The 12,500-nt window shown below is 46.2% G+C and overlaps 1 protein-coding gene across 6 annotated transcripts in view; it reads right to left on the bottom strand.

Annotated features, from left to right (window-relative positions):
- ptpn18 (protein tyrosine phosphatase non-receptor type 18) overlaps positions 1–12,500 on the bottom strand; it is a 34,430-nt gene that overhangs the window by 14,254 nt on the left and 7,676 nt on the right. For 4 of the 6 annotated variants that reach the window (XM_034536372.1, XM_034536371.1, XM_034536374.1 and 1 more), the window contains 2 exons: positions 444–539; positions 305–343 (listed from right to left, as the gene is read on the bottom strand). The exons of the other annotated variants lie outside the window; for them this stretch is intronic. In XM_034536372.1, the coding sequence (XP_034392263.1) occupies positions 305–343; positions 444–539 (135 nt within the window). The remainder of the gene's footprint in view (positions 1–304; positions 344–443; positions 540–12,500) is intronic. 6 annotated transcript variants of the gene reach the window in all.

The following is a 12,500-nucleotide window of genomic DNA, read 5'->3' on the forward strand; positions in this document are numbered from 1 at the left end:
AGATGAGTTTCCTCCTTAGGGCTCAGCCTTAGAGATAGGGTAAGGAGATGAGTTTCCTCCTTAGGGCTCAGTCTTAGAGATAGGGTAAGGAGATGAGTTTCCTCTGTAGGACTCAGCCTTAGAGATAGGGTAAGGAGATGAGGTTCCTCTGTAGGGCTCAGCCTTAGAGATAGGGTAAGGAGATGAGTTTCCTCCTTAGGGCTCAGCCTTAGAGATAGGGTAAGGAGATGAGTTTCCTCCTTAGGGCTCAGCCTTAGAGATAGTTTTTCTTTCTACAGTTTTATATTATTGATATTATTTTTACCTTTCCCATCTCTATTTCTCTGCAGGCCATCACTATGACCTGAAGCACAAAAACAAACACAGAGCCAGATATTAGTCAGGGCTTTCAACGTATGATGTAAACATCAAGTTGATTTCAGTCTTTATAATTAATAATGAACCTTGACGTTGTTCTCCCAGATCATCCGCCAGAAGTCGGTCAGCGTGGAGCCGAGGGGCCCCTGACAAGCGATGTACCTGCAGTCTGACGTCGCCCCCTGGAGGACAAACAACGACATGACAACAGCAGCACAGAGTTAAGTAAATAGTTAATTGCTCATTAAAGATGCATCCCATCCATCTATCCACACTTCATCCGGGGTCGGGTCGCGGTGGCAGCAGACCCAGCAGGCTGACCCAGACTTCCCTCTGACCCGCACTAGTTTCCAGCTCATTCTGGGGGATCCCGAGGTGTTCCAAGGCCAGTTGGGAGATATAATCCCTCCAGCGTGTCCTCGGTCTTCCCCGGGGTCTCCTCCCAGTTGGACGTGCCTGGAAAACCTCTAATGGGAGGCGTCCAGGAGGCATCCTGACTAGATGCCCGAACCACCTCAGCTGACTCCTTTCGACATGAAGGAGTAGTGGCTCAACCCCAAGTTCCCTCCTGATGTCCGAGCTCCTTACCCTATCTCTAAGGCTGAGCCCGGCCACCCTACAGAGGAAACTCATTTCTGCCGCTTGTATCTGAGACCTCGTTCTTTCGGTCATGACCCAGAGTTCGTGACCATAGGTGAGGGTTGGAACGTAGACCGACAAGTAAATGGAGAGCTTTGCCTTCCGGCTCAGCTCCCTCTTCACCAAGACGGACCAGTACAGCGCCTGTTTTACTGCTGCAGCCGCACCGATCCGCCTATCGATCTCCGGCTCCATCTTACCCTCAATCGTGAAAAAGACTCTGAGATACTTGAACTCCTGGAGGTGCTGACTCTCATCCCCGCCGCTGCACACTTGGCTACAAAACGCCCCAGTGAATGCCGGAGGTCACGGTCCGAGGAGGCCAACATGACCACATCATCTGCAAACAGCAGAGAGGCGATCCTGAGGCCCTGACCTTCTCCATCCACCCGGCTGCGCCTAGATATCCTGTCCATGAAAATCCCAAACAAGACTGGTGATAAAGAGTAGCCCTGGCAGAGGCCAACACCCACCGGGAACGTGTCTGACTTAATGCCGAGAATGCGAACACAGCTCTTACTGCAGGCGTACAGAGACCGGATGGCCCGTTGCAACAAGTCTGGCACCCCGTACTCCCGCAGCACCCCCACAAAAACCCCAGAGGGACCCGGTCAAAAGCCTTCTCCAAGTCCACAAAGTACATGTAGACTGGTTGGGCAAACTCCCAGGACCCCACCAATAGTTTTGCGAGGGTAAAGAGCTGGTCCACAGTTTCACGACCGGGACGGAATCCGCACAGCTTGTCTTGAATCTGAGGTTTGACCAACGGTCGGAGCCTCCTTTCCAGCACCCTGGCATAAGCTTTCCCCAGGAGACTGAGTAATGTGATACCACTATAGCTTGAGCACACTCTCCGGTCCCCCTTTTTGAAAATGGGAACCAGCACCCCGGTCTGCCAGTCCATGGGCACTGTTCCCGACCCCTATGCGACATTGAAGAGGTGCGTCTGCCAAGACAGCCCAACAATGTCCGGCGCCTTCAGCATCTCAGGGCGGATCTCATCAACCTCCGCCACCTCGCCACCAACCGAATGTCCTTCTCCATGGCCTCCCTGAACTCCTCCCAGGCCCGAATTTTAGCATCTGGGATCACTGCAGCTGCAGCCCTTCTGGCCTGCCGGTACCTGTCAGCTGCTTCAGGAGACCCCTGGGCCAACCAGGCCCGAAAGGCCTCCTTCAGCTTGACGGATTCCCTCACCCCCGCTTTCCACCACCGGGTTCTCGGGTTGCCGCCACGACAGGTACTAATAGCCTTCTGACCACAGCTCCTATCGGCCACATCCACAATAGAGGCTTTGAACATGGTCCACTCGGATTCCATGTCCCAACCTCCCTCGGGATGTGTGAGAAGTTCATCCGGAGGTGGGAGTTTCCAGGACCCCTTTCACCGACTCTGAACTGCTGTTTGGTGGATCAGCACAAACAACAGTCAGAGCCTCTCACCCTGGGCAACTCCAGAAAAGGACAAAGTCCAACCCATCTCCAGGAGCTTGGTTCCAGAGCCAGTGATGTGCGTGGAGGTGAGCCCAACTCTGATGCTTGTCCACAGGGTGGTGAGTCCACAGGGTGGCTGCTCCATGTTGTTTCTTCGGGCTGAGCCTGACGGGGCCCCATAGGCGAAGGCCTGGCCACCAGACGCTCGCCAGTGAGCTCCCCTCCTGGGTCTGGCTCCGGGAGGGTGCCTCGGTTTCCCTTGGTCCGTGGGCTACTATCCATCAGGGTTTTTTTAAACCTGTTTGCCTTGAGAGACCGTACCAGGGGCTGATGCCCCGGACAACATAGCTCCCAGAATCACTGAGCCTCTCCAACTCCTCCACCATGTTAAGGTGGCGATTCGCGGAGGTGCACCCCAAGTCTCTTAATTGCATCCCTGTTTCCCTCACTTGCATCTTTTTCTTGCATCTTACTCCCTCCCACCCGGGATGCATGGAGAGACGCAAGGAAAACTATAGAGAGAGGAGATGAGGAAATATGTTTTAAGAGAAATGAGATGTCCTTTAATAGAAAGCGTCACGTGAATCAACGTCTGTTTCTGATGACTGAGCTGATCACATCTGGATCAGCTTATACATATAATATAAAGACACAGTTATCATCCTTGTCAGAGTGGAGATGTTTTCTCTTTCTAGTCTGTTAGTGTTTCCTTTCTCCAGCTCTCTCTGACTTTAACAGTTATTGAGAGAATTAACAGATCATAAAAAAGACAATTATTTTTATAAATGAAGAATGGCGGATGCCAGCGGCCTCTAATCGCACCCTCCACCCTTCTTTCCATGACCACCTCAACCCTTCCCTCGACCTCTTTCCACTTCCTAAATCTAACCCTCTGTTCCATCTCCCAACAAACCATTTGAAGCCTATATCACTACTAGCCTGGTCTTTGTTAGTCAAATTATATTTAAGCCTGAAAGGTTAATGATTGTTGGCAGAACTTTGCATGAGCTGCACATCATCAGTCACTCCGCCTGACAGAGAGGACCAGAGAGGACCAGAGAGGACCAGAGAGGACCAGAGAGGAGACCAGAGGACCAGAGAGGACCAGAGAGGACACGAGAGGACCAAAGAGGACCAGAGAGGACCAGAGAGGAGACCAGAGGACCAGAGAGGACCAGAGAGGAGACGAGAGGAGACGAGAGGACCAGAGGAGACGAGAGGACCAAAGAGGACCAGAGAGGACCAGAAGACCAGAGAGGTCCAGAGAGGAGACGAGAGGTGACGAGGGGACCAGAGAGGACCAGAGAGGACCAGAGAGGACCAGAGGACCAGAGAGGACCAGAGAGGAGACGATTGGACCAGAGAGGAGACGAGGATGGATACATTTCTTCTGAGCGTCGTCGTCGTGTCGGGCAAGACTTTAATATCTTTTATCCTTTTCCCATCTTCTACATTATTATAATACTGTTTCATAATGTGTCCCTGTGACGTTCCTCTGACTTCCACTTCTTTGTTTGTCTTTTGTACTTTTATGTAAAATGATAATCTGAATGAGTGAGTTAGATTATTAATATTAAATGTAATCATTAAGCTGTTTGTCCATCCAGGACTGTGTGCCGTCTCATCAGCTGCTGGACGTCACTACCATGTTGTTCATGAGCTGAAGACCATGTCTGAAGCCCAGCGTCACTGCAGAGAGAACTACAAGGACCTGGTCACCATACGAGACCTGGAGGACCTGGAGACCCTCAAGACCCTGGTGGATTTAAGCAGAATGGTGGACTCAGTGAGTTTTATGACGTCAGTGACAGGTGGTCTGAAGGTTCTACATTCACTCAGTGAAAGTATGCAGATGAACTGGACCTCAGTGTGTACTTCACTGGAGTATTTTAGTATTAAAATGCTTTTTATGTTTCATTTCTGAGAGACATTTATTTGAGTTTATTTACAGATTAATATTTTACAAACAAATCATATGATTTAATGCAACATGCTGCTGATCTGTACTGGATATTTAGAGCATTAATATCTCATCAAACAAACATCGTCCATGTAAATATGTATAGTCATGTTCCCTTTGGTTGCACTGTTAGCGCTGTTAGCATCGGTAGCGGCTAGCATCGGTAGCTTCTAGCCATTAGCTCAACCTCGCTGTGAGCGATGACAGAAATAAAACCTGTTTCCATGTTCATATTAGCGCCTGAATATTGTTTTAATTCACACTTGAAATAACTGGAATCCTGTCCTTGAAGAGTTTTGTAATTCAGATTAATCTTTAAATGGGAAGTAACGATATCTGAAAGTCTATTTCTTTATATCACAATATAATATTGCTTTCAGCGAGCCTGGATAGGACTGTATGATGACAGCTGGAGGTGGTCACTGTCCAACACAAGCTTCTACAAACCCGGCGAGGCGGAGTTCAGACAATGGAGATCTGGAGAACCGAGCAACTACTTCAGAGAACACTGCACATATATATACCAAGATGGGAGATGGCACGACAGCAGATGTGAGCATGACATGAAGTCAGTCTGCTTCGATGTCAGAGGTGAGAATATTAAAGTTACTATGAGGAACTTGCATTCTGTGTTGGTTCTGGTGCCCCCTGTGGACTAAAGTGGTAGTGTTGGTTCTGGTGCCCCCTGTGGACTAAAGTGGTAGTGTTGGTTCTGGTACCCCCTGTGGACTAAAGTGGTAGTGTTGGTTCTGGCGCCCCCTGTGGACTAAAGTGGTAGTGTTGGTTCTGGCGCCCCCTGTGGACTAAAGTGGTAGTGTTGGTTCTGGTACCCCCTGTGGACTAAAGTGGTAGTGTTGGTTCTGGCGCCCCCTGTGGACTAAAGTGGTAGTGTTGGTTCTGGTACCCCCTGTGGACTAAAGTGGTAGTGTTGGTTCTGGTGCCCCCTGTGGACTAAAGTGGTAGTGTTGGTTCTGGTGCCCCCTGTGGACTAAAGTGGTAGTGTTGGTTCTGGTGCCCCCTGTGGACTAAAGTGGTAGTGTTGGTTCTGGTACCCCCTGTGGACTAAAGTGGTAGTGTTGGTTCTGGTGCCCCCTGTGGACTAAAGTGGTAGTGTTGGTTCTGGTGCCCCCTGTGGACTAAAGCTCATGTATAGGTGATTGACAGGTGGTGTGTGCCAGGGTGGGTCAAACCATCCTGATATGGGAGGGACAGAGTTTTTAGGATAATTACTTTAAATAGCCTACTTAATATAAAATCTATGAACTTACACTTGTGTTTTATTGATTATTTATTAAATAACTATTTCTTAAGGATTTTTGAATGAATGCTAATTTAAAATATTTTCAAAAGATCTCACATACCCCCATTAATATAAACGATCGGGACTACAATGAGGTCTATAGAGGACCAGGACTAGACTGAGGTCTATAGAGGACCAGGACTAGACTGAGACTGGTTCAAGACCAGTCTCAGTCTAGTCCTGGTCCTCTATGTGATGTGGAGGGGAAATACTCTGACAGTTCCTAGAGTCCTAAAAAGTAGGATGGGAGCCAGAGCCTTCAGTTATCAAGCTCCTCTTTTATGGAACCAGCTTCCACTTTCAGTCCTGGAGGCAGACACAGTCACCTCATTCAAGAATAGACTTAAGACTTTCCTCTTTAATAGCCCTTATAGTTAGGGCTGAATCAGGTTTGCCCTGGTCCAGCCCCTTGATATGCTGCTATAGGCTTATAGGCTGCTGGGGGATGTTTTAGGATACACTGAGCACCTATCTCCTCTTCTCTCTCTCCTTATGGATGAATTTACATCTCTCCATTGCACCTTATTAACTCTGCTTCCTCCCCGGAGTCTTTGTGACTTCACGTCTCATAGGGTCCATTGGACCTGGAGGTGTCTGATGCTGGTGAGCCGGCCTCCCATTGGCCCTGCTGATGCCCCGCCCCCCCTCCTCTCTACCTCCTTCTGTTTCATGGATTGGAGTTCCATTCATACATTGTCATATTCATGTAATGTGTTTATGTAACTCTGTAACTCTGTTCATCTGGTCACATGACATCTATTCTTCTGTCCATCCGGGGAGAGGGATCCTCCTCTGTTGCTCTCCTGAAGGTTTCTTCCCTTTCTGTTTTTTTTAAATCCGATGTGAGGTCAAAGGTCAGGGATGTCGTATGTGTACAGACTGTAAAGCCCTCTGAGGCAAATTTGTCATTTGTGATATTGGGCTATACAAAATAAACTGAATTGAAATTGAAAATGTGCTTTGCATGTTCATATTCACACAGGTCCGTGTTGATTCCACCTTCGTGCTGACATTCATTCAGCAACAATGAACTGGTCTGCATCATGTGGTCTGTGATGGTTCCTCTACTCAGCACTCTGCTCTACTTTCAGGGCCCAATGAGACTTTTGTCCTTATTAATACCACCATGTTTTGGACCGTGGCCCAGAACTACTGCAGAGAACACCACACAGACCTGGCCATGGTGAGGAACATAGAGGAGAACCAGATGGTACAGAATCTGTTACCATCTAGAGACATAGCCTGGATCGGGCTTCACAGAGAAGGATGGAAGTGGTCTGATGGAAGTGACTCCTCATTGAGGAACTGGAGACCTGATCAGCCTCTTGGTTCCACTAAGTCTTGTGTGGCAGCAGATTTCAGAGACAATGGATTATGGGTGACCATGGAATGTAACGACAAGTCAGCGTTCATCTGCTACAGTGGTGAGCATATAGCATAGCAGTGGTGAGCATATAGCATAGCAGTGGTGAGCATATAGCATAGCAGTGGTGAAAATATAGCATAGCAGTGGTGAGCATATAGCATAGCAATGGTGAGCATATAGCATAGCAGTGGTGAAAATATAGCATAGCAGTGGTGAGCATATAGCATAGCAGTGGTGAAAATATAGCATAGCAGTGGTGAGCATATAGCATAGTAATGGTGAGCATATAGCATAGCAGTGGTGAAAATATAGCATAGCAGTGGTGACCATATAGCATAGCAGTGGTAAAAATATAGCATAGCAGTGGTGAGCATATAGCATAGCAATGGTGAAAATATAGCATAGCAGTGGTGAGCATATAGCATAGAGTGGTGAGCATATAGCATAGCAGTGGTGAGCATATAGCATAGAGTGGTGAGCATATAGCATAGCAGTGGTGAGCATATAGTATAGCAGTGGTGAGCATATAGCATAGCAGTGGTGAGCATATAGCATAGCAGTGGTGAGCATATAGTATAGCAGTGGTGAGCATATAGCATAGCAGTGGTGAGCATATAGCATAGCAGTGGTGAGCATATAGCAGAGCAGTGGTGAGCATATAGCATAGCAGTGGTGAGCATATAGCATAGCAATGGTGAGCATATAGCATAGCAGTGGTGAGCATATAGCATAGCAGTGGTGAGCATATAGCATAGCAATGGTGAGCATATAGCAGAGCAGTGGTGAGCATATAGCATAGCAGTGGTGAGCATATAGCATAGCAATGGTGAGCATATAGCATAGCAGTGGTGAGCATATAGCATAGCAGTGGTGAGCATATAGCATAGCAATGGTGAGCATATAGCATAGCAATGGTGAGCATATAGCATAGCAATGGTGAGCTATCCTTCACTAAGTCTTTAAATGTGGACTTAGGTTTGTTTCATTTGCGGATGCAGTAAAAGTAAAATGTAATATATGAATATCAAGTTATGGATAGAAAACACATTGAATATGCAGATCAACTGCAGATGATGGAGTGCTGGCCTCAGTATATGCTAAGCTAAGCTAAGGTGTTCTTGCACCAGCCTTATTTAAAGAACCATACTTTTCTCTTTTATCATTCAAAGTGTTGATTATTATCATCCATAAATGTGACTGATGATGTTGTTCGTTTTTTAGACGTTCCTATTTCAAAGCGAGTGGTGAAAGTGAGGCTGGAGAAAAGAAGCTCCTCTCTGGATCTGAATGACCCCGTGGTGATGGAGGACCTCTTGAAGCAGGTACACCTTCATCTCATTAACAACAGAACAACAGGTGATACCTGAGATGTGGTGGACTATTAAGAACAATGTAGAGGTGATACATGAGATGTAGTGGACTACTAAGAACAATGTAGAGGTGATACATGAGATGTGGTGGACTACTAAGAACAATGTAGAGGTGATACATGAGATGTGGTGGACTACTAAGAACAATGTAGAGGTGATACCTGAGATGTGGTGGACTACTAAGAACAATGTAGAGGTGATACCTGAGATGTAGTGGACTACTAAGAACAATGTAGAAGTGATACCTGAGATGTAGTGGACTACTAAGAACAATGTAGAGGTGATGCATGAGATGTGGTGGACTACTAAGAACAATGTAGAGGTGATACATGAGATGTGGTGGACTACTAAGAACAATGTAGAAGTGATACCTGAGATGTGGTGGACTACTAAGAACAATGTAGAGGTGATACATGAGATGTGGTGGACTACTAAGAACAATGCAGAGGTGATACCTGAGATGTAGTGGACTACTAAGAACAATGTAGAGGTGATACATGAGATGTGGTGGACTACTAAGAACAATGTAGAGGTGATACATGAGATGTAGTGGACTACTAAGAACAATGTAGAGGTGATACCTGAGATGTAGTGGACTACTAAGAACAATGTAGAGGTGATACCTGAGATGTAGTGGACTATTAAGAACAATGTAGAGGTGATACCTGAGATGTAGTGGACTACTAAGAACAATGTAGAGGTGATACCTGAGATGTGGTGGACTACTAAGAACAATGTAGAGATGATACATGAGATGTAGTGGACTACTAAGAACAATGTAGAGGTGATACCTGAGATGTGGTGGACTACTAAGAACAATGTAGAGATGATACATGAGATGTAGTGGACTACTAAGAACAATGTAGAGGTGATACATGAGATGTAAGGAAGCCGGATGTAAGGGAACACCAGTCTAGTGAAGATCTCTTCTAGAGCTTCACACGAGGACAGAGAAAGGAAGCAGGATGTAAGGGAACACCAGTCTAGTGAAGATCTCTTCTAGAGCTTCACACGAGGACAGAGAAAGGAAGCCGGATGTAAGGGAACACCAGTCTAGTGAAGATCTCTTCTAGAGCTTCACACGAGGACAGAGAAAGGAAGCAGGATGTAAGGGAACACCAGTCTAGTGAAGATCTCTTCTAGAGCTTCACACGAGGACAGAGAAAGGAAGCAGGATGTAAGGGAACACCAGTCTAGAGCTTCACATGAGGACAGAGAAAGGAAGCAGGATGTAAGGGAACACCAGTCTAGTGAAGAGCTCTTCTCTACATGTTTCAGCTCAAACAGAGGCTGAAGGACCAGGGGCTGAACGACGACATCAAACTGAGCTGGAAGAAGCAGTCGGATGGAAAAGTCTTCCACAAGGAAGAGAAGAAGACCCAGAAGAAGAGAAGAGATGAGCTGTAATGTTCCTTTCTCCTCCTCTTCCTCCTTCTCTTGTTCCTCTCAATCAATGGTAGAAGAACCAAAGTACCCAAGTCCAGACCCTTTGCTGTGAAGTACCCTGTTTCCATGTCATCGTCCTTTAGACTTTGACTCCACTACATCGATCTGTCAGCTATAGTTTATACACTCTATGAAATAAGGTTCCAACAGGTTCTTCCTGAGGGGCGGAGCTTCTACTACTTACATGTTAATGAGTCAGAAAGATCCAATAACATGCTGGTTATTATATTAGAGCTCTCTAGAAGAGGTTATTCTGCATAAAGAGTGCTTCTACTTTTGATAATGAAGAACTTCTTCACTAGTGTTTACATCCATAATCCTGAATGTAGGTCTTTTATTAGTAATGCTGTGTGTTTTCATTGAGATGATGCTTCTTCTGCTTCAATAAAACATTGGAATCATCTTTCTGTTTCACCACCGTTCTTCATGTCCTTCAGCTCAAATAGATTCTGATGACTGAACACACAAAGTGTCAAAAACAAGCCTCAAGAACATTCATAAAAAAACGTTACATTTAGAATTAAGAAAGTTATATCCTTGGCAGGATGCAAACTAAATATACAATATAAATATATATAAACTGATGAAACTGTTTCAAGTACACTGTAGTGATTTCCATATGTTCTAGTTTCACTCCTTTATCTTTGAATTTGCATGAAGTCACCTGAGCACGAGTTACTGGACGTGTTGCATTTCACAGAAAGAAGGCCGGTTCTATAAAGACCCAAATGCAACACAGGTGTCCAGGATCTTTGACTTTTATTTCAAACTTCCAGAAACAGCAGGCCGAGTTAAACAGAGTCGGGATCAGAAGGCTGGTGGGTTTACCGGGAGTCCGGCTAGGTGGGTTGAACCAGGACAGGCAGGTAACAGGAGAGCAGTCCGTGAGCGAGACCTAGAGATTCTGGCTGGAACACCAAAGAACAACCTGGCAAGTTGTATCTGGGAGGCAGGAGTCTATATAAGGGCTTTCTGATCAGAGCCAGGATTCCATATAAGGTCTTTCTGATCAGAGCCAGGAGTCTATATAAGGGCTTTCTGATCAGAGCCAGGAGTCTATATAAGGGCTTTCTGATCAGAGCCAGGAGTCTATATAAGGGCTTTCTGATCAGAACCAGGATTCCATACAAGGGCTTTCTGATCAGAACCAGGAGTCTATATAAGGGCTTTCTGATCAGAGCCAGGAGTCTATATAAGGTCTTTCTGATCAGAGCCAGGAGTCTATATAAGGGCTTTCTGATCAGAGCCAGGAGTCTATATAAGGGCTTTCTGATCAGAGCCAGGAGTCTATATAAGGGCTTTCTGATCAGAGCCAGGAGTCTATATAAGGGCTTTCTGATCAGAACCAGGATTCTATATAAGGTCTTTCTGATCAGAGCCAGGAGTCTATATAAGGGCTTTCTGATCAGAACCAGGAGTCTACATAAGGGCTTTCTGATCAGAACCAGGAGTCTACATAAGTGCTTTCTGATCAGAACCAGGAGTCTACATAAGGGCTTTCTGATCAGAACCAGGAGTCTACATAAGGGCTTTCTGATCAGAGCCAGGAGTCTACATAAGGGCTTTCTGATCAGAGCCAGGAGTCTATATAAGGGCTTTCTGATCAGAGCCAGGAGTCTACATAAGGGCTTTCTCATCAGAACCAGGAGTCTACATAAGGGCTTTCTGATCAGAACCAGGAGTCTACATAAGGGCTTTCTGATCAGAGCCAGGAGTCTACATAAGGGCTTTCTGATCAGAACCAGGAGTCTACATAAGGGCTTTCTGATCAGAGCCAGGAGTCTATATAAGGGCTTTCTGATCAGAGCCAGGAGTCTATATAAGGGCTTTCTGATCAGAGCCAGGAGTCTATATAAGGGCTTTCTGATCAGAGCCAGGAGTCTACATAAGGGCTTTCTGATCAGAGCCAGGAGTCTATATAAGGGCTTTCTGATCAGAGCCAGGAGTCTACATAAGGGCTTTCTGATCAGAGCCAGGAGTCTATATAAGGGCTTTCTGATCAGAGCCAGGAGTCTATATAAGGGCTTTCTGATCAGAGCCAGGAGTCTATATAAGGGCTTTCTGATCAGAGCCAGGAGTCTACATAAGGGCTTTCTGATCAGAGCCAGGAGTCTACATAAGGGCTTTCTGATCAGAGCCAGGAGTCTACATAAGGGCTTTCTGATCAGAGCCAGGAGTCTATATAAGGGCTTTCTGATCAGAGCCAGGAGTCTACATAAGGGCTTTCTGATCAGAGCCAGGAGTCTACATAAGGGCTTTCTGATCAGAGCCAGGAGTCTATATAAGGGCTTTCTGATCAGAGCCAGGAGTCTACATAAGGGCTTTCTGATCAGAACCAGGAGTCTACATAAGGGCTTTCTGATCAGAGCCAGGAGTCTATATAAGGGCTTTCTGATCAGAGCCAGGAGTCTACATAAGGGCTTTCTGATCAGAGCCAGGAGTAGGGTTGCAAAGGGGCGGAAAGTTTCCGGTAAATTTCCGGAAAGTTTCCGCGGGAATGTTGTCTCGGGAATTTTGGGAATTTTTTAAAAAAAAGGAGTTTATTTGCAAAAGCATATAACAGGGAACTTAAATGTAGTTGAGAACAAGACTATGCACGCCGAGCTCAGCTGGACCCTGAATGCAGCAC

This window comes from Cyclopterus lumpus, chromosome 7 (assembly GCF_009769545.1).
Source record: "Cyclopterus lumpus isolate fCycLum1 chromosome 7, fCycLum1.pri, whole genome shotgun sequence".
NCBI lineage: Eukaryota > Metazoa > Chordata > Actinopteri > Perciformes > Cyclopteridae > Cyclopterus > Cyclopterus lumpus.